This window comes from Caretta caretta, chromosome 4 (genome assembly GCF_965140235.1).
Source record: "Caretta caretta isolate rCarCar2 chromosome 4, rCarCar1.hap1, whole genome shotgun sequence".
Classification (NCBI taxonomy): domain Eukaryota; kingdom Metazoa; phylum Chordata; order Testudines; family Cheloniidae; genus Caretta; species Caretta caretta.
Window position 1 is genome coordinate 95,858,088 of NC_134209.1, and position 23,425 is coordinate 95,881,512.

General features: G+C 38.9%; 1 protein-coding gene across 11 annotated transcripts in view; it reads right to left on the minus strand.

Moving 5' to 3' along the window:
- Positions 1–23,425, minus strand: part of MICU3 (mitochondrial calcium uptake family member 3) — a 153,335-nt gene that overhangs the window by 13,581 nt on the left and 116,329 nt on the right. For 10 of the 11 annotated variants that reach the window (XM_048848154.2, XM_048848153.2, XM_048848149.2 and 7 more), the window contains 4 exons: positions 19,896–19,996; positions 17,263–17,434; positions 7,523–7,631; positions 3,069–3,226 (listed from right to left, as the gene is read on the minus strand). In XM_048848154.2, coding sequence (XP_048704111.1) covers positions 3,069–3,226; positions 7,523–7,631; positions 17,263–17,434; positions 19,896–19,996 — 540 coding nt within the window. The remainder of the gene's footprint in view (positions 1–3,068; positions 3,227–7,522; positions 7,632–17,262; positions 17,435–19,895; positions 19,997–23,425) is intronic. The other variant, XM_075127887.1, reaches the window with a different exon arrangement.

The following is a 23,425-nucleotide window of genomic DNA, read 5'->3' on the forward strand; positions in this document are numbered from 1 at the left end:
TCATTAAGTTAGATGTCCAATTGCTACTAAACTTTTTGGTGAAAATTGAAACATGAAAGTCATTTAGCACTTTTACCAGTTCCATATTTTCTGTTATTGTCCCCCCCCACACACACATTGAATTAACAGACCTACCCTATCCTTGGTCTTCCTCTTGCTTCTAATGTATTTGTAGAATGTTTTCTTGTTACCCTTTATGTCTCTAGCTAATTTAAACTCATTTTGTGCCTTGACCTTTCTAATTTTGTCACCACTTGCTTGCGTTGTTTGTTTATATTCATCCTTTGTAATTTGATTTAGTTTCCACTTTTTGTAGGACTCTTGAGTTTCAGAGCATTGAGGATGTCCTGGTTAAGCCAGGGTGGTCTCTTGCCATACTTTCTATCTTTCCTACGCAGTGGGATAGTTTGCTCTTGTGCTCCTAATAATGTCTCTTTGAAAATCTGCCAGCTCTCTTGAACTGTTTTTCCCCTTAGACTTGCTTCCCATGGTCTTACCTATCAACTCCCTGAGTTTGCTAAAGTCGGACTTCTTGAAATCTATTATCTTAATTGTGCTGTTTTCCCTCCTACCATCCCTTAGCTTTGTTACTTATATATTAATTTCAGTTTAGCATGAGACGACTGTTTCAGCACACTATAAATGTGACTATAATCATAGTTAAAGAGTTACACTGTACTTGCTTTGCCAATAATAAATACTGTATAATTCTACAAGGTCAAATTAGTTGGAAAGAAATTATCTTGGCTACAGAGGTGATATCTGCAACCTTCTGCAGCTTGAAAGATCATAGATACTTCCTGCCAATTTGGGCACTTAAGAAGCAGTAAGGCACTACATGCTATGCCCTTTTTCCTTTACATTCTGTAACTCAGTAATGTTTGTTTGTGTTTTATTAGACTTTATTAAAAAAAAGAAGAGAGAGTTTTGCAAGAGGTTTACAACAGACACCATTACTTACCCATGGTGGATGCTGACATGTTTTCTGTATTATTTCTGAAACCTTGCTAAAAACAGATACTCGTACCATGAAGTTTATTTCTGAGTGTGCCCTGGAGTTTTACTCTCCCGGGGAAATAATATATTTTTTAGGAATCATATGACAAGGCAATGGGTAGTTATAACCATTGTAAGAAAAATAAATAAATAAAATGAAAAAATAAAAGTGACTATATCATTGTTGTCCGTGTAGTATGGGACCAAATTTTGATACCCTTACACACAGTGAGTAGCACCTGATTCCTAGAGTAGTTCTATTGAAACCAATGGGATCACTTGTGGAGTAAGGTGCCACTCAGCCTGAGTAAAGATATCACAATCTAGCCTAGTGTGTGCAGTACACTCCCTATTTTGTGAACCAAGAGCTTTTCAAGTTGCCAATAAGGAAAGCATGGTATATGGAAAGCAAAATAGTGTCTGACGAAGGTGACTTTTAAAGCTTATATTTGATTTCTGTCCTGCTTTTTAATAATGTTAAAAAGAAGCATACATATACTCCATATTCACAATAATTATTTAGTAACTACTCTATGCACTGCTTAAGTTAACATATACGACACATTTACAATTAGTTAACATAGTTAATCATGCAGTTAAACATCTTCTAATGGTTATAAAACAACTACACTTCCACACTATCAGGAAAAAAAATTATGGTTTGAGCATCAGCAGGAAATACATATGTGTCACCGCTTCTGAAGGAATGTCATCAACATGTTTTCTTCATGGGGCAAAATACAACAAAGAAAGCCAAGTCACCTATGAGATTCAACATCACCTTCTACACAAGACCTAACATTAATTAGTCAATTTAGAAATCTATTCTACTTTAAAAGTGAGTAATACAGTGGGTAAAATAGTATGAAAAAACAAAACCAAATTTCAATTTAACAAGTACTGTACTCTCTTTATATATGAGTTTAAAGCTTGTGTCTAAATGGTTATATTGTCAGTTTGAAAAGAGCATATTACATTTTAAAACTAAATTTAAATAAATAATTTGTGATATTGCTGTATAAAAACAGTAAGAAAAATGTGTGACTTCATATGGTCATAAAATGATGCATTAATTTTTCTAACTGCTCCATTTAAAAATAAATTCTAAAGTTATTTCTAAATCCCAAATCAACTCATAAGTCTAGCAAAATAGCTATGCAATCACATAAACACCATTATGCAATGATGTTCAGGTGTAGGTCCCAAGTGTCCAATGTTATTTAAAAATTCTCCTTTAAACTTTGACACTCCCAAAATTTTCTTCCTTTGCTGGTGGAGTGGGAAGAGAGTACAGAGCAGTAAGTTTTACAGATTTGCCCCGTGGCAAAGCTCTAAAGTCAATTTACAGGCTCATTTTCTTCAACAGCTTTTAGCAAATGATTTCTTATTCTCTACCAATCTTCCTGTGTTGTAATGTTGACTTTAAATCTTCTAGATACAGACCTATATTATCAAAAAGGAGATTTGGGCCACAATAACCTTGTTTATACAAAAACAAACAAAAAACTCCAAGCCCCACAGGCTGCTGCTGAAAAGAGAGTCTTAACAACTGGTGATGAACACAGAAATATAGTTTGGTCCATGGCTACACTTGCAGCTAATCATGCTCAGCATGATTTCACTAATAGTTAACTTCACTAATTAAAACCTTGATCAACTGTATCTGTTGCAGACACCCATTGTCAGTAACTGCCTTTGCACAGATACACAAGGCCTGAGGTGGAAGGCACCTTCCTCCTTTCTCCCCTGTCAATGGTCCAGGCACAAACACAGTACCCGTTAAAACCTCCATCCCTAAACCACTCCACACCAGCCAGGAGAAACGGCAGCGTGTACAGGAGAGCATTCTGCACTTCTGAGGTGGTCCTGTACTGTAAAGGCACAGCCTGATCCCCTATCTATGGTTCTCCCAGAATAACAAACTTCTACAAATCAGAAAGAGATTCATCTTCCAGACTGTTTCCTAAGTCTTTCAAAATATAAAGATTTAATTAGCTGTTAGTTCACAGGCTACTTTCACTACTTTGGCAATACTGAGTCAATTAAAATAAAGGTAATATTAACATTCTTACCCTGAACCCTCGATTCAATCTGTCCTTCATAATGCCAATAAATTCTTTATAACTCAGCTGGTCATCTCTGTCAACATCAAAGATCTTGAAGACTGTGTTCACCAAATGTGCTGAAAGCTTCAGGCCTGTAGCTACATACACAGCACGCTTGAATTCATCTATGTAAACAATACATCAAAAGAAAAAAGTAAAACACAGAAGTCATATTAGGTGTTTTAATTTCTGGATATATCATAAAAGCTTACATGATGTGATATAGCCTCTTCAGCATAAACTTTCCTAGTGAACCATATGTAATGAAATGCAAAAATGATGTTATTGCTAAGTTATGTTTGCACATTTAAGCAGTCAAAAGTAAGGATATATGCAAATTACAGTTGAATTTCTCAGCTCTGCCATACTGTCTTTAGTTACATGATTACAGATGATTTTATATATACTTGACTATCGAAAGTTGTATAGGAAAAAAAAATAGTCTCAGATTCTTCATTGGTGAAAACTGCTGCAGATTAATTGAAATCCATTAATTTACACCAGCAGAGAATTTAGTTCATAGATTGCAATTTACAAAATATATTATATTGAGTGTAATCACATAATTGGAAAGTGTATCATAACAGAGATCTGATGCACTATATTATTGTATTATATATAAGGCACCATAGATTTAGGTGGCACTTCCCCTCCAAGTTCTTTCTTTGATCCACTGTCCAAAGACAAAAGCCCCATTGGTACACATGTTAGGTGGTGTACCCAAGTTTGGAGATGAAAGATTGAGCCTGATCAGAAGCAGATACTTCTGAGTATATTTAGAAGCAATTTTTCAGTTGCTTATAACTTTATGATCCAATCAACTGTTCAAGTTTATGAAACATACACTCCTCACTAAGGGCTTTTTATGAGCCATTGCGCGCACCCGCCTCCCCATATCTTTGGGCAGAAGCCAAACATGGAAAACTGTATCGCATAGGCACTATGAGACGGAACTGAGACACATGTGGAAACTGTTTGTCAGTTAAGGCGTACTTGTGGCACCTTAGAGACTAACAAATTTATTTGAGCATAAGCTTTCGTGAGCTACAGCTAACTTCATTGGATGCATTCAGTGGAAAATACAGTGGGGGGATTTATATACATAGAGAACATGAAACAATGGGTGTTACCATACACAGCGGGGCGGCGGAAAAATCTTTTTGTAATGATAATCAAGGTGGGCCATTTCCACCAGTTGACAATTAATTCCAATTCAGCAGTCTCTCGTTGGAGTCTGTTTTTGAAGTCCCTAATCACATCAGCCACACTATCAGAGGCTCGTTCACCTGCACATCTACCAATGTGATATGCCATCATGTGCCAGCAATGCCCCTCTGCCATGTACATTGGTCAAACTGGACAGTCTCTATGTAAAAGAATAAATGGACACAAATCAGATGTCAAGAATTATAACATTCAAAACCAGTCGGAGAACACTTCAATCTCTCTGGTCACTCGATTACAAACCTAAAAGTGGCAATTCTTCAACAAAAAAACTTCAAAAACAGACTCCAACGAGAGACTGCTGAATTGGAATTAATTTGCAAACTGGATACAATTAATTTAGGCTTGAATAGAGACTGGGAGTGGATGGATCATTACACAAAGTAAAACTATTTCCCCTTGTTTATTCCCCCACACCCCCCACTGTTCCTCAGACATTCTTGTCAACTGCTGGAAATGGCCCACCTTGATTATCACTACAAAAAGTTTTTTCCCCCGCCCCGCTGTCCTGCTGGTAATAGCTCACCTTAAGTGAAAAGAAAAGGAGTACTTGTGGCACCTTAGAGACTAACCAATTTATTTAGCATGAGCTTTCGTGAGCTACAGCTCACTTCATCAGATCACCTTAAGTGATCACTCTCATTACAGTGTGTATGTTAACACCCGTTGTTTCATGTTCTCTATGTATATAAATCTCCCCACTATATTTTCCACTGAATGCATCCAATGAAGTGAGCTGTAGCTCACGAAAGCTTACGCTCAAACAAATTTGCTAGTCTCTAAGGTGCCACAAGTACTCCTTGTCTTTTTGCGAATACAGACTAACACGGCTGCTACTCTGAAACCTGTTTGAAAGTTGTAAGTATTGCAAATACAAGGCCAAATCTACACTTATGTATGTATTTCCTTTAACAAATGAAATGAGATTATAAAGATTATTTGAGGACAATATTAATGGAGGGCAGGTATAGAGGGGAGTTAATATATCTGTAAAATTGGGGGTCCTACCCTATTACTGGAGAATCGTTAATATAGTACCTATTTTTAAGAAAGGGGAAAAAGGCAAACCAGGAAACTATAAGCCCATTAGTTTGACCTCAACTGTATACAAGGGCCTGGAACAAATTTCGAAAGAGAAAGTAGTTAAGGATATAGAAGCAAAAGGTAACTGGAATAAAATACAAGGTTTTATAAAAGATAGATCATTCTAGACCAATCTGAGCTCTTTCTTTGGGAAGATAACTGATTTTTTAGACAAAAGAAATGCAGTATATCTAATCTACTTGGATTTCAATAAGGCATCTGATGCAATTTCACATGGGAAATTATTAAACTGGCGAAGATGTACATTAATATGAGAACTGAAAGGTGGATAAGGAACTGATGAAAGGGGAGACTCCAGCAGGACATACTTAAAGGTGAACTGTCAGGCTGGAGGGAGGTCACTAGTGGAGTTTGTCAGGGATCGGTGTTGGGACCAATCTTATTTAACATTTTCATTCATGACCTTGGCACAGAAAGTTGGAGTGTACTAATAAAATTCGTGGATGACACAAAGTTGAGAGGTACTGCCAGTATGGAGGAGAACTAGAATATTATACAAGAGCTGGATGACCTTGAAAGCTGGAGTAATAGAAATGGGATGAAATTTAATAGTGCGAAGTGCAAGGTCACATACTTAGGGACTAAAAACAAGCATTTTTGATAATATGCTGGGGACGTATCAGTTGGAAGTGACAGAGGAGGAGAAAGACCTGGATGTATTGATTGATCACAGGATGACTGTGAGCTGCCATTATGATGAAGCTGTGAAAAATCTTAATGCAATCCTAGGATGCATCAGGTGAGGTATTTCCAGTAGAGATGGGAAGTGTTATTGCATTATACAAGGCACTAGTGAGACCTCTGAAACACTGTGTGATGTTCTGGCCTCCTATGTTTAAGAAAGATGAATTCAAATTGGAACAGGTGCAGAGAAGGACTACTAGGATGATCAGAGGAATGGAAAACCTACTAATGAGAGGAGATACAAGGAGCTTGGCTTATTTAGCCAAACCAAACAAAGGCTGAAGGGAGATATGATTGCTCTCTATAAATATATCAAAGGATAAATCCCAGGGAGGGAGAGGAGTTATTTAAATTAAGTGCCAATGTTGACACAAGTACAAATGGATATAAGCTGGCCATCAACAAGCTGAGGCTTGAAATTAGACGAAGCTTTGTAACCATCAGAGGAGTGAAGTTCTGGAACAGTCTTCCAATGGGAGCAGTGGGGGCAAAAAACCTAACTGGCTTCAAGACTGAGCTTGAAAAATTTATGGAGGGGTTGGTATGATGAGATTGCCTACATTGGCATGCGGTCCATCTGTAACTGCTAATATCAAATACCCCCAATGGTCATAGATAGGGCAATAGATCGGGAGGGCTCTACTACAGAGAATTCTTTCCCAGGTGTCTATCTGGTGGGTCTTGCCAACATGCTCAGGGTCCAACTGATTGCCATATTTGGGGTCAAGAAGGAATTTTCCCCCAGGTCAGACTGGTAGAGACCCTGGGGTTTTTCTGCCTTCCTCTGAAGCATCGGGCACAGGTCATTTGCTGGTTTAAAGCAGAGTACATGGTGAATTCTCTGTAATTCGAAGTCTTTAAATCATGATTTGAGGATTTCAGTAAGTCAGACAGAGATTATGGATCTATTACAAGAGGTAGTTGGTGAAGTTATGTGGCCTATGATGTGCAGGAGATCAGAGCAGATGGTCACGATGGTCTCTTCTGGCCTTAAAGTCTATGAGTCTATGAGTTGTATGTATAATATCTTCTAAAATTACAACAGATCTCTAGGCACATGAATAAAACATGAATTAGCAAAATAAGGAAATAATTAGTATTAATCAAATTCAGCTAAATATTTTTCAATTTTTGAAGGAAAAAGAATGATTAAATTAGTTTGCACTGATGGCATCTGTTTAAATGACAATGTTCACCGAAAGTGGTGAAAAAGACAGCACTATCTTCTGATAAACAGCAGATGTATTTTTATTTTCAAATATCAAGTAAACTCTCAGTGATACAGTTATAGCCTATTTTCCTAGTAATATCCAGTTATGACGAAAAATTGTTAGGACAAGAGCAGGACTGCAAGTTGCGCAAAAGATCTGTTTTTAATCACTTACTAACAAAAAAGTAATAATTCTCACCTTGTCCTATGGAACGATTTGCAAAATTATACATTTGCATTGCAATTGCAAAATCTTCTAGGTTGTTCAAAAACTGGAAAAATGATCTGAACTCATCAAATGTGATACCCTATTGAATAAAAGAACCATATTTGCATTAGTACTGTTAGAATAATCAATAGAAATGACAAGTGAATAAACACGTTAGAAGATTGCATATGGCTATTTCATTTAGGGACATATCCGACATCCACTACAATAAATGAGAATTTTGCAGCAGATGTCAATGAGAGCAAGACTTGTCCCGACATGAGTTCCTACAGATATAACACTTTTGTGTCACAACTACAGGAAGTTAATTTTCACTGAAAAAACATTAACTTACAGTTAGGTTGTTTCACTGATTAACATAACCCTTAAACTAAGAAAATTATTATGATAAAGTAACCATTAACGTACTTTGATATAAATATTGGAATATCTTCACAGTTTAATATATACATCATGAATATATATATATAAACAGAATGCAGTATTATTGTAGTCATGTTGGATATTAACCCAGGATATTAGAGATACAAGGTGAATGAGGTAATATATTGGACCAACTTCTGTTTGTGAGAGTGACAAGCGTTTGAGCTTACACAGAGCTCTTCTTCAGGTAAATAGTTACAGATACACTGAATGAGTTCATAAGTACATGTTGTGAGTCTGAGTTAAGTTCTTTCCTGTGAATTTTTACATATTCACATTTGTAGATACTTGAGCTTTCTTCAGCTGATGCTCACAAGCTTATACTGGAGGGGCTCCTTCTGCTTTGCAATACAAGTTCTGAGTGTTAGCCAGGATTTGAGCATTGATTAATCTGCTGGGTGTGCAGTTTTTAAATGAGCACCAATGATTTTTCTTTTTCTTTTTTACTGGCTCTTCTGCTCCCTCTCTAGTTTTGGCTCCAAATCTATAGCCCTGATCACTAACTTCAAACCCCAGGCCCACTCCACAAGAGATCTCAAGTACTTGCTGCGTGTATTGACTCCCCTGATCTCAGCTTTTATGGAAGATTAAATCAGAACCAGTACTCCAGCCTCATGCTCATTGACCTTTCAGATGCCTTCCCCACTGTTCATCATGCTCTTCTCCTTGAGGTCTTGTCCTCTCTTCACTTCCATGATTGTCCTCTCCTAGTTCTCCTCTACCTCTCTAATCACTCCTTCAGTGTGTCCTTTGGAGAATTTTCCTCATCTGCCCTCCAGCTTTCTCTAGGGGCTCCACAGGGTTCTGTCCTTGCTCCCCTTCTCTTTTCCCTCTACACCTTATCACTGGGTAATCTCAACTGCAAATACAAATTCTACTGCCATCTCCATGCTGATGATTCACAGATGTACCTCTTTACTCCGGACCTGTGTGTGGCTGTGCAAACTAAAATCTTGGCCTGTTTCTCTAACATCTGTTCATGGATGTCTAGCTGTCAGTTCAAGCTCAATATGTCTAAAACAGATTTCTTAATCTTCCCTCCAAAACCCTCCCTGTTACCTCCTCTCTCAATCACTGTGGAAAAACCATTATCCTACCTGTCATTCAGGCCTGTAACTCTGTTTGACTCAGAACTCCCTCTAGGTCTTCAAATCCAGTCCATGTCTAAATCTTGCAAGTTCTTTCTGCATCACATCTCTACAATACAGCCTTTCCTATCCATCCACACAGCTAAAACTTATCCACACTTGCGTGATCGTGCATCTTGATTACTGCAACATCCTTTTCTCTAGCCTCAACAAACACAATCTTTTCCTACTCATTTCCATTCAGAATACTGAGACCATTTTCCTAGCCCATCACTTTGACTATGTTACCCCTCTCTTTGCATCCCTTCACTGGCTCAACCTTCTCTATTGCATCAAATGTAACTTTCTTGTCTTCACTTTCAAGGCCCTTATCCCCATACTATTCTATAAACTTTCATTTACTATTGAGCGGTCAGCTTCCACCTTCAGTCAGCCCATGATATCAGCCTCCATCACACATGTTTTAAATTTTCAAACAAGCACCTTCTTGCTTTATCCCATGCTGTTCCTTCCCATACACGTCTGCAAAGCTCTCTCATTATCTTCCTCTAAAATGCTCCTTAGCTGTGATGCCTACAAAACACTTGATGCCTGCTATGCCACTGCCTATCATGCTGAGCAATATTGTCACCCCGCTTTCCTTGTACAGGAACTCCTCACTTAAAGTCATCCTGGTTAATGTTGTTTCGTTGTTATATTGCTGACAATTAGGAATAGGCTCGTTTAAAGTTGTGCAATGCTCCCTTCTAATGTCATTTGGCAGCCGCCTGCTTTGTCCACTGCTTGCAGGAAGAGCAGCCCATTGCAGGTAGCTGGTGGGGGCTTGGAACCAGGGTGGACCGGCAGCCCCCCTATCAGCTCCCCGCTCCCCTAAGTTCCCTGTGCAGCAGCTGCTCCGCAGGCTATCAATTGCTGGCAGTTCAGCTGTCCCTCCCCCCACTGCCATGTGCTGCTCCTGCCCTCTGCCTTGGAGCTGCTCCTGGAAACTCCTGCTTGCTGTGTGGGGGGCAGGGGAAGATGAGGGGGGCTAATGTCAGGGTGTCGCCCTCCCCCCTGCTCCTGCACTCTGCTTACCCCATCTTCCATAGAGCAGGGGGGACACACTGACGGAGGGAGCTGTTGCCTTAGGCAGCAGCTGGGTTGGGTCTCAGCTTGCTGATCTAATTAACAAGGCACAGTACTTCTGACCCCACTCTTCATACTTAAAGGGGAAATGTGCATCTCTATCTCTCAAACACACACAGGGTGTGTGTCTCTGTCTGTCCTCCCTCCTCCACCTCCACCAAGCTTCACAATCATCATCACTGTGTACCAGTATTAAATTGTTTGTTTAAAACTTGTGCTCTGTGTGTGTGTGTATAATATAGTCTTTTGTGTGGTGAAAAAAATTTCCCTGGAACCTAACCCCCTCATTTACATTAAGTCTTATGGAGAAATTGGATTCGCTTAACATCATTTTGCTTAAAGTCACATTTTTCAGGAACATAACTACAACATTAAGTGAGGAGTTCCTGTACTCCCCTGTTTATCCATCTATGTCCATCTATTTCTAGTCTTATACTTAAATTGTAAGCTCTGTGAGGCAAGGATCATCTTTTTGTTCTGTGTTTGTATAGTGCCTGGCACAATAGGGTCCTGGTCCATAACTATGGCTCCTAAATGCCATGGTAATACAAATAATAATAATTTGAGATGTCTTATAGGCAAGTCAAGGAGAGGAAAGGCCAGGGGAGCTGGGAAATGGTGTCAGTGGATGTTTTGTATATATTTCTTCTATTTGTATTTATAGAAGGATCAGGTTAACATGTCCTAGAAATACCTGAAAACAGTTTGACTTTATGAAAATCATCATATTTGCAACAATAGAGCTCACTCTGGCAGACCTTAGCAGGCCCACAAATAATAGAAAGTGCCTACCTACTTAGCTTAGCTTCTGGTGCAAGCCTTCATCTCTCTCTCACCCTCTTCTGGTTCCTTCTCTACAGATGGAGAGGGCATTTGAAACTGAAGGGGATGGAGTGTGAAACATCTCATTAGCATGCCACAATGACCCTTCCTAAGAATAATGTCTTGGCTTTTGCCTAGCCAGGGGGAGGGACAGCTCAGTGGTTTGAGCACTGGCCTGCTAACCCCAGGTTTGTGAGCTCAATCCTTGAGGGGGGCATTTAGGGATCTAGGCCAAAAATTGGGAATTGGTCCTGCTTTGAGCAAGGTGTTGGACTAGATGACCTCCTGAGGTCCCTTCCTACCCTGATATTCTATGATGTAAATTATCATGTTGGATGGGTTCAGGACATCTACATATATGTGGGTGATTTTATCCACAGCGGGCAACAGTTTTACTTCCCCAGTTCTATTCATGCTTTAGATTTACCTGGGAAAGCAGTTTATATCATCCTCTGGCCTTTACCAGCCCATTCTTGCAACACATTAAGCACAGACGGTCCCTTGCACATGAAAGCAATCCTAGTGAAACTGGCATTGGAATCAGGAAACTTAGGTGCTATTCCTGGTTCTCTCTCAGACTTCCTGTGTACCTCTTGGACGAGTCACAAACTCGTAGTGTATTAGTTTTCAGCATGACTGTGGTCAGGCTAAATTCATTAAACATGCATACAGTACACTTTGTATTCAGATAGCCCCGTCCATCCAGATTCTCAAAGGATAATATTAATGTTGATGGTGAGATTGGAGGTCAAATCTCACTCCCTGGCCCTCGTCAGGAATAAAGTAGCGAACCATTTAACAAACCAAAATCACAATGACAGGGTTGACAAAGGAGAAAGTGTTTTGACTTCTTTCCTAATTTTCTTACCCACAACAAATGAACAAACTCATCCACACATCCACTATGGCCAAAGCTCATAAAAAGACAAATCTGTACATCCCAAAACAATAGAGGATAAATTGCTGAGCTGAACCCTCTCTCCAACCACAGCTGTACATGACTGTTACACACGTTATGAGAACTGCTCAGAACTGCAATGATTTCTCTGACTCCTATAAATTTCCCAACTTGTGGCTGCAATGCTGCATTTTGCTTTTTTATTTTGGCTTCAGCAGTAGTCCAACCATTCCGCTGAATGGCTCAGTCTCACGAGGCAATATCATCTGAAAGTCACTGAGGTTTAAACACCCAAAGAGATCAGCAGGAGAGTGGGTTTGTGTGGGGGGTGGGGTGAGAAAACCTGGATTTGTGCTGGAAATGGCCCAACTTGATTATCATACACATTGTAAGGAGAGTGATCACTTTAGATAAGCTATTAGCAGCAGGAGAGTGGGGTGGGAGGAGGTATTTTTTCATGCTTTGTGTGTATATAAAAAGATCTTCTACACTTTCCACAGTATGCATCCGATGAAGTGAGCTGTAGCTCACGAAAGCTTATGCTCAAATAAATTGGTTAGTCTCTAAGGTGCCACAAATACTCCTTTTCTTTTTGTGAATACAGACTAACATGGCTGTTGCTCTGAAAAGAGATCACAGAGGCTTTCAAATGGATTAAGCCCCAATAGTAAAATGCAATAAAATTACAATCTGGCTACTGTGCAACCTCACTGAGAATTATTTTTCAGGTCTTCTGCTATACTGAAGGTGGATTTTGTTTGGTTTTAAATGAAAGAAAAGATAACTGTATTTGTCAAGTCAAATCATGAATTAAAATATCACTGAACTTTGCATAACATGCTTCTGAGTTATTAGTAGCTAGAATTAATTATAAATATGTACAATTATGATAGATTTGATCTTCACTGCAACTAAAAATGCCCATGAGTGGACTGAGAACATTTGAAGTTTATGCTGATTTAGAAACTCTGGAATTTCTCATGAAGTTCTGGCTAAAATTGTGGAGCCTGGAACTGATTTGCTATAGCGAGCTCAAACTAGTGGAGGTGAATGACTAACCTGCCCTTCCCATATTGCTAAATGGGAGGGAGCCCTGTCTAAATGAGGATGTCCTGGTATGGAAAAGGTTAAGAGAACCATTGGTCTATGCACAGTACATTTTGCAGCTTCAACCTTCTGAGCTGCCATGAAAACTGTTGCCTTGTAGGAGTTGATATTCAGGGTAAAGTGGTATATGTGATTTGACTGAAGAAGACACTCACCATCATCCCAGTGTACTCCCCACAACCTTGAATGTAGAGGGATTTTATCTGGCCATTGGGAATAAAAGGAGTTGTGGCCAAAGAAGGGGGAAAGAGGGGAGGGGAGGAAAAGTATCACCTGAGTCAGAAGCAGACGAAAAGGACTCAGGTGACCCTCTGGACCATGCACATTTGAGGGTGGGAGGGTATTTATATTCTGTTCTCTCTTGGCAAAGCCCTCTTTCATGTCATAGCAGCAGCACCTACCCTCCCATCTATGGGATCAGAGGATACCAGGTATTATGGTCCACTGTGGACATTGCTCTAGTCACCTTTTTTGGAGCTGGGAAGGAATTTTCCCCTCACTGACAGACTGGCCAAGGTGGGGTGGATTTTCTCATCTTTCCCACAGCAGGTCAGGGACCTGGCAGGGTAGGTAAGGAGGTATGGTTCAAGCTGTCACAACTTAACAGGTGACGGGTGCCCAGTGCAAGTACTCATTCTGTAGGAGGTCTGGTTCTCTGAAAACTCCATTTCCAAATCCAGTTTAAGGGAAGGCATCCACAAGGAAGCTGAGAAAGGGGTTCCTGCATGTGGCACAGATGGGAGACAACCCCTTTTCCCCAGTCCCTTAACCCGCTTATGGAAGGGAAGGTCCCAGCAATGGGCTGGGACCAGGGAGGGCTAACAACAGATCTCCCCAAATGTAAGTGGAAATGATTAAGGAAGGAATGATGACATGCACTGTGAGGGTTATTATGGGTAGTTCCCAGATGAGTTAATACAGTTGTGGTGTATTTAAACTGCATCTCTCACATCTTGTCATTTTCCCTGTGTGGCCAGGATCATGTAAAGTGCATGTACTCCACAATTTTTGTATTAATGCCGATAAAAATAAATAGTGTGATCTCTGCACAATACAACTTTCACTGAAATCAACTGCAGTTCCAGATGCTCAGTATCTCTCAAGAGCAGGCCCACAATATTTGCTACAACAGCTCACCTTAAAGCTGGAAGAGGGGAAAGAGAAAGAGAGAGAGAGAAAGGAAAAAATTAAACTAAACTAAAAAAAGGGAAGGGTCCTGGACATACAGAGTTGGATATCTTTTTCCGTTTCTAAAATAATTTTTTTGTAAAACTGACCATCTATAAAAGAGTAATAATCTAATTCTGCATATATTTTGACATGTGAAATGATCGAAATGGATTTCCCAGGTTCCTATTTAGTTTCCAGGTAAAAGTGAAGGCAAACATTTTCAATTCACTGGGCAGATTGTATTTTTAGCAAACAAAGTGGATTGTGACATGAATGTGGCACTTAAAATGACGAACTTCCTTTAACTGCTGCTATTTGTAGTGTAATTAAAATGCCAGTCTAAATGACTCAGTATTTGGCATTAGTTAGCAAAAGTAGAACATCTTGTGAGCAGGCAGCATGCCAGCCAAATGTGTCAACATGAGTGCAGTCAGCCAAAAGATCATCACATTGTCTTATGGGCTTCTGCATATAGAAAGTCACAAAAAGACTAACCGTGTGAATATAGCAGCGTAACAGTCTGGAGCCATTTCTTTGAAAACTGAGTTCTTCGTTTTGCTTTACTGTTGGAGAATTTTATAATAATCAAACATTCTGTTTTTGCAATAGTGAAGACTTAATATTATAATGCTAAATAAGACATCAGTCATCAAGGTTAAAATTTTTTAAAGGACCTAATGACTTAGATGCCTAAGGCCCATTTTCGAAAGTCTGCAGAATATCTATGAGCCCTATTCTAAGGAGTTACTTTAGCTGCAGTCACGAGTGCATATTTTCAGAATCACTAGTATGTAACTGTAGAAAACTGAGATGTAGCCCAGCATATTGTTTTTAGAATTATGGGAATTATATGAAGGGACAGGGAAGACCTAGAACTAACATGTGAGTAAGTTCTCATTTGGATGATAGAGTTTACTAGCCAGAAAAGAAAACTTATCGGGGACATGTGGGCTGACAAGGTAGTTTCCCGGGCTCATGGTTCTGTTACAGAGCACAGCCAAGAGAAGGAAGGGAACCTACTGAGTTAAAGACTTTTCCCACCCAAAACTGACATTCGAGAAGTGAGATACTGAACTTCAAAGAGTATTTCTTATGTATAAATCAATACAAATACAGATCTTTTCTTTTAAACTAAACTATCACCTTATACAGTTATATACATGTGTATCTCTATATCCATGATTGTGTGCCATTATTTTCCACTACCTTTGTGCTATATATATTATTGTGGCTATTAAAAATAAAATAAAGAATTTTAACAACAAACTTCTGTTTTTCCAAACAAGTCTTCAGCCATATACATAAGGTTTGACTTCAACAACAAAATACATCTGGCTGCCACACAGCAGAAAAAACAATAACATACTGAAGCAAAATCCATTTCTATTGCATTGCAAGGGCTTTCAAATAGTGGCTCATATTTGGAACGGGGCCCACAAAGGACTAGTTTGTACCCCGAGAAAGGGGCAGTGAGTAGCTGCATTGCCCTGGAAGCAGACCAGAGAATAAACTGTTTCTTGGAAAGTAAGAATTTCTTCTCTGCTCCCCCTTGATCTAGAAAGTGAATTTCTTCACCCCTTTTTATCAAGCAGATTGCTCCTCCTGTGCCATGTACCAAGTCAGCTACTCTGGCTGGCAAGCGGGTGAGTGTGCAGAGCAAGGGCTCCTCATGCTTTTCACCCGAGGGAATAAGAGTGAGAGTGGGAAGAGTAACAGGTGAGTAACCTTACTTCCTTGTACAGCTGAGTATGGGTTGTGACATCTCACCCAGAGCATTGCTGTGTCTCACATAAACTATAATAACATTCATTTTTGTGTGCTTACCTGTTATAAATATAACTTGTTTTACATTCAGCATTTTGTGTTAACTTTAATTTTTAAATGTCCTAGCTATTTTATGATATTTTAATGGTTTGTTTTTTCAGACTAACAAATTAAGGTAATTCTCAAAGCATACTTACTGCTTTTAGTTCCACAAGCGGAACTGTCAATACCATCAAAATGTGTAGCCATTTTAAACAAAGTCAGACTGTTTGCAAGGACATATTAACCTGATCCTTCTATAAACACAAGTAGAAGAAATATATCCAAAACATCCCATGCTCTAAGGGGTACTTGTAACACAAGCTCTATTGATTTGCACTGATGCATTCAGCTACCATTAGGTTTTTCTATTGCTCAGATACACTACTGACAACACACTTGTTGCTAAATAATGAAGGATTAACTGCCTAATGTTCTTTATTGTTCTTAGTTCACAAATTCTTTGAAAATATCTCTTCAGCCACTGATAAGAAACACTCACTCATCAATGGCTATCTACAAATGACCCACTATTAAGACTATTATAGAACTAGATAAAGAGTGTCAATATTGTTTTTGAAAAGGTCAGATGGTAGCAGAGAGAAAAAGTCAGAAAAAATGTGATTTTTCACTAAAGCTGAAAATCCTCAATATTAGGAAATTTCATTTCCTTACAGCACTAGCATATTGTTGTTTAAACTGAAGGTTTAATATAGTCTTAAGCCACTGTCTTTAAACACCTCAAAAATAATTACTGGATAATTCCCCCGTCATGGTTCCTTGTTATTTAACTCTACACATTTAACAAATTAAATACTGTGTCATTCAGTATGGATTTTGTAAAACAGAAGATGCAAAGTAGATCATCAAAGATACTTAAGGTGAAATCTTGGTGCCACTGAAGCCAATGACAAAACTCCCATTGACTTCAATGGAAGTAGGCCCTGGTCTACACTGGGGGGGTTGACCTAAGATATGCAACTTCAGCTACGCGAATAGCATAGCTGAAGTTGGTGTATCTTAGGTCGACTTACCTGGCTGTGAGGTTGGCGGTGCGTCAACCGCTTCCGCCTCTTGCAAGCTGGAGTTCCGGAGTCGACGGGGAGTGCGTTCGGGGATCGATTTATTGCATCTCGATGAGACGCGATAAATCATCCCCGATAGATCGATCACTACCCGCCGATCTGGTGGGTAGTGAAATCCTGCCCTAGGATTCATCCTTAGGATTTTGGGGTTTTATCTGCTGCGCATCACTGTAGTATCTGAGCACCTACCTTTTCTTCAGGGATCCTGCAACGTACATTTTCCAGGTAACTTGATGTATTTTCCACATTTGTATATCTCAAAAGAATATGAGCAAAGTCTTCCTCACTGATGGTATTCATCCCATTAGAATAGGAAAGGAATTCTATTTCTAGAACTTCGGTTTGTAGGTTATCCATAAATCTAAAGCACAAATATAATACATATGGAACAAAAAGTACTTTGCACTTCTACAACTCCTTTCATCCAAAGATCTCAAAGCACTTCACAAACTCAGTAATTAAACCTAACAAAACCCCTTTTTAGGCAGATAAGGGATAATCATATAAAAAGTAAGCACTGGTAGTACTGGTGAAGAAGCAGAAGCCAAACTTTCCACTTGTTTGAATCTGGCAGAAACATATTTTTTTCTTAATTTGATCAATGGTGCAATTTTTTGTGGCACAACTATACTTAGTAATGTTCTTTTAAGTGCCACCATTAGAATCAGTTTTCACCTACACTCATAATAGGTAATACAGTAATTATGGTACCTGTTGCAACAATTTGGGGAATCTGTCTGTACAATTTATTAATTCCCTCTGAGACTGTGAACTCTGAATATGTATCTTTACCAGACTACAGGCTCCATTCGGAATATGGAGTTCTTCACCACCTTCATTGTTGTCCTGCTACCTCCATGTTGGACTGAAATTCAAACAAGGTAGTGGTACAGGGCTGACAACTGAAGGCTGTTAAATCTGGATGGTCAGCCACTAAAATTTAATTGCTCCAGAGACAAAACTGGATCCCTACCAGGAGAAATAGTTTATCAGGGGAGAGGTCACCAAACAATGAAGTCACCCAGCAAGGGTCTTGGATCAACTGTGGAGGCTGATTCAGGAGTCACCTGACAGAAGGACTGGCAAGTTATAACAGGCGGGACATAATCTATTTGCTCTCTGTCTCTCTGGCCATTTTTCACCATCTTAAAGATGTGGTAAACTGCTGTAAGGAGCTGATGAGGCAGGAGGAATGGGGACCCTGCTTCTCTGAACACAGATGGTCCCCCAAGGAAAGGGTGAGCTAGAGTGAGAGGAAATGAGTGTAAGTTTTATTATTTCTTGTCTGATTAAATAAAGAACATTAATGTGTTAGAACGTGCGCAAAGTCTGCCTGTCTGTGTTATATGCTATACTTACTCCATGTTTCCAGAGAGAATTAAACTGTAACCCTGAAGGCTCACACCCTTGGTGGGATTCTGGAGCCCATGTGTGTCAGGCACAGGCGCTGACTTCTGTTTTTGCTGGTGGGTGCCTTCGGCCTTCTGGTTTCATTGTGCGCCATGTACATGCTCTTGCCACCTACTGGTGCCTTGTGGGTGCTGAGCACCCCTCTTTTTTTTTTTTGGTGGGTGTTTGAGCCCTGCAGCCCACATGGAGTCAGTGCCTATGCCATGTGTTTAAGCTACTGGAGTATCTTGGGGATCAGTACTGCACCTGGGGGCCTAGGCAGGTGGACTGAGGGTCTCTATTTCCATCAAACAGTAACAGAGAGAGTCAATGTTCAGGAAATGTACCAGAGATATCAAGAGAAGCAACAGTCCTTCAGCCCGCTAAGACCCAGGGAAGCTTAAAATATCCAGGTATCCAGATGGTTGGATTCCCTCACAGCAATCTAGTTCCTGAGAGGTCATAAGGGGGCAGGCAACTGGATCTGTGAAAACCTGCATGGTATCTTTTGGCAATTTTTTACTTTTAAATGATAACCACTGTATGTCCCTAGCAGAAGAGATAGATGTGAAGACAAAATCTCTGACCCAAAGAGGTTATGATCTAAACAGAAAATGTAACAAGCAGGAAGAGGGGAAGGGGAAAAATCCTGCAGCCCAGTATAGCCGAGTACATGAGTACACAGGAGTGGGCATTAATTCAGTATTGGGTAGGGGCAAGAATACCACCTGCTGCAGTGGTTCTCAAAGCCGGTTCGCCGCTTGCTCAGGGAAAGCCCCGGCAGGCTGGACCGGTTTGTTTACCTGCCGCATCCGCAGGTTCGGCGATCGCGGCTCCCACTGGCCGCAGTTCACCGCTCCAGGCCAATGGGGGCTGCGGGAAGTGGCACGGGCCAAGGGATGTGCTGGCTGCCCTTCCTGCAGCCCCCATTGGCCTGGAGTGGCGAATTGTGGCCAGTGGGAGCCGCGATTGGCCGAACCTGCGGCCGCGGCAGGTAAACAAACCGATCCGGCGCGCCAGAGGCTTTCTCTGAACAAGCGGCGGACTGGCTTTGAGAACCACTGACCTACTGGACCACAAACACTACTTTCTATAGTGCAGCATTTCTTTGAATCAACATACATAACTAATGACCTCCTCTAATTGATTAGCTTAGAAAATCTGATGATAATAGAGGAATGTTTATTTGGCCTTTATTAAAACCAAACCAAAACAACCTAACAAATTTTGAATTCTGTGTATTGTCTTAAAACTTTCTTCATCCTTGTTTTAAACCTTTTTAGCAGAAAAGATAAAGCTAAAGAAATGTCTGATACAAAAAGATGCTTATAAAGAAAGAGTTACCTTCTTTAACTAGATATATTATGTATATATTATTTACTAACATATACGGAGGTCTTTGTTTATATAGAAAGTATAAAATCAAAGCTCACCTATAAAAATCATCAAAGTTTAGCTCAGCCTTTCCCTTCTTGCCAAAAAAATGCACAAGCAGTGTAGTATCAGATAGCAAACTTGAGATGTCATCTGCACGCTTAAAAACCATTAGAATAAGACAATTAGTTAAGGCTCTAATTGCTTTAAAAAAACTTTATCAAAGAAATCATTTTATAGTCAGGAGAAATACATTATGCAGCAAATACTTAAGATATGAATTCGTGCATCCTATGTTTGTAATGTTAGAAAGGTAATTATAGTATTCAAATCAGTGAAGTTATTTTAGTTATCACACATTTTCCATATGAAACATTCACTTGTTAATTGCAATTAGTACAACAACACACAAATCCCCCCGCCCCCTAATGAGTTAGTGGAAAATATCATGAGGAAAAAGCCATGAAAAATAAAACCAGAAATTTTAGGGGAGAATGGACTAGAAAGTAAGGTAGGACCAAGGATTTTTATTTATATTTATTTATGTGAAGAAATATATATATATAAAATTAGTTTTCTCAAGCTGCACTTTCCGTAGATACAATTTTGCAATTACATGAAAATAAAGCATTGCTATGAGTGTGTGTTTTCAAACCATCTCTACTGGTGTACTTTATACTGGAGCCACTGGGAGCAGGAATAGCCTATAGTGTGAGGTCTCAGTAGCAGACAGCAATGTTATAATATGCAAATGATATATATGGTCATAATTGCCTCATGATACAAAAGAGTCATCTTGTGAGTCATAGGAATGAGGGAATAGTGAAGATAACTAGACTACCTCTCATATTATTAAATGACAGGTCATTGATATAGTAAGAGAGAACCCCCATTAGAATATGGAGATTATGTATCATTCCATATTTTTGATATAACTAGTATTTGTTGCATTTACCTGTGTATGTGTGTGTTCATTTTTCTCTTTCATAAAGACCCTCTTGTTATAATGAAAGACTATTTTAAGAACTGGATATAATGATTCAGTAGAATGAGGCCCTGATCCTTCAACGTATTCAACATGGGCAGTGTTTCCTTGAAATCACTGGGGCTCTGCATGAGATCTGCCGGCAGAACACAGCTTCCAGGATCAGGGCATAAGAGATTTTTTTGAAACCTTGGTCACATTCTGATTAATGAAGAAGTTAAATGATTTATAAAAAATTTAGAAACAACCCTTAAATGAAGCAATCAGGCCACACATTTTGAGTGATATTGCTTTAGTTCTATCCCAAATTATTGGACTTGATACAGGACTTTATGAAAATCTCCAGAGAAAACTTCAGATAAATAAATTCCCTTTCTCCAGAAACAAGTGTCCTCAAAAGATACCTATTCTTAGAAATAACACATCCCCAGTAAAGGATGTTCAGAGTAGTAATTTGTGAGAATGTTGCTATTGACTTCTTTGGGAGCAGCACTGAGCCAAATGTCTGAACAAGATTTTGAAAGTGTAAAATGATAAATAGCACTACACTTAGAAACAGGAAAGCTGATTATGTGTACAAAGACTCTTACCTTGAAATGCACATATATGCCCTGATAAATTCCAGTAAAGACAAATACCAGATGCCCCCTTTATTTTTATGAAATGCATGTAATAATAGCTATAGAGGCAGAGTATAACCAATCTGTTGAAATAAACCAAGGCATGGAGATTAGGAAATCAGTCAGATTTTCTGGATAAATAACAAGAAAAATGAAGGGAAGCAAGTGAATATGCCATGACACAATGGCTACTTAATTAGAAAAAGTTTAAATACTAGACTACATTTTTTTAAAGAAGTTATCAGCAATAACTATTAAATGGAAACGTAAGGGGTGCTCCCTATCCTATCTAAGGGAATGAGAAGAGAAGAGGTTGGATATGATGATAATCAATGGAGCTATTATTTAAGAAGTCCTAAATATGTATAAAGTCTTGAGAGATCAGTGAGGAAAGAGATTCAGCTGCTTTTCTTATGTAAAACACACACAGTGATTTGGAAACGCCAAGAGAAAGTAAAGATGTAGGAATTAAAATATTGCCAATTATGAATATAGGGCCTAGTCTGATTGGATTTGACAGTGAAAGAAAAATTTATTTACCAAAGGATGGCAATGATGTGAAAATCATAAGTATTTCAGAGTTGGTTTACTAAAACTTCTGCAGCAGAAGCTGATCCGTATTTGGCATAAACTGGCATAGGTCTAATGAAGCTAAGACTTGGCCCTAAAACTACACATTCTAAGAATAACCTATGAGTCAGCATTACTGACACTATTCAGATATGTGAATCTTGGTTCATTATAAAGAGATGAATTGCAATAGCAAAATAACATTAAAATACATTTACTCAGCTGCATGGTGTATTGATAACAAAAATGATTTAATATCCACATTGTCCAAATCCTTTAGGACATACTGTATTCACGTTTGAACGTTTTCAAAATTTACCTATTTTATTGTGAAAATTAACATTTCATATGTACTAGTAGTACTTATTAATCACTGAAGAGAAGATACTGAAGAACAAAAAAAGGAAGAAAAAGTAGTAACAACAAAAAACCCTTTCTTTTCATCGTACAAGAACTAAAGGAATAGGAGAGATACCTTTAGTAGTTTAATAAAGTCTGTTTAGGATTATCAAGTTTATATTTCACAAACTCTAACTATTCTTCTCTTTATTCCTGTATTCTTCTCCAGGGAGAAATATGATGGCATAATATATATCTGTAGAAAGACATTTTATATCCTTCAATTAAGATAGCTCTACTCCTGAAATGAACTGATTAACTGGAGAATAATAATCACCGACTTTTTGTCCTTTAATACTCTGTTGTCCTCCACTACAGGGCATAGTGCACTGAAATAGAGATACCTTGATTTTCTACATCTTTTAAACAATTAAGCTTCTAAGTACATTCAAGCAGTTTCCCTCAAGCACTCTGAACATATATCGGACAGTAAGTTAGTCTTTCATCCTGTAAATTTTTTTAATAACCTTGTTAGATTCAGGTTGCATTCATCCATATATAAAGAACTGTGAGTACTAGCCTATTAGTTAAAAAGCAAAAAAACAAAAACAAAAAAACTAGAAGTCTTTCTACCATTTCCACTTGGTCAGTCTCACTGAATGAAAAAAAACAAAAAAAAATCCCTCAATATGCTTTTACACAGCTCTTCAATGAATTTTGCACCCATGGACAAAGTCATGTTAGTCCTCTGCACCTTCATTTCCCCATCCTTAAAATGGGGATAATTATATGTATTCATCTTGTAAAGAGACTTCAGATCCTTGAATGAAAGGCAGTATGGCCTTCTATGATGAGATAACTGGCTCTGTGGATATGGGGAAAGCGGTAAATGTGATATATCTTGACTTTAGCAAAGCTTTTAATACAGTATTCTTGCCAGCAAGTTAAAAAAGTATGAATTAGATGAATGGACGATACGGTGGATAGAAAGCTGGCTAGATGGTCGGGCTCAACGGGTAGTGATCAATGGCTCAATATCTAGTTGGTGGCCGGTATCAAGCAGAGTGCCCCAACG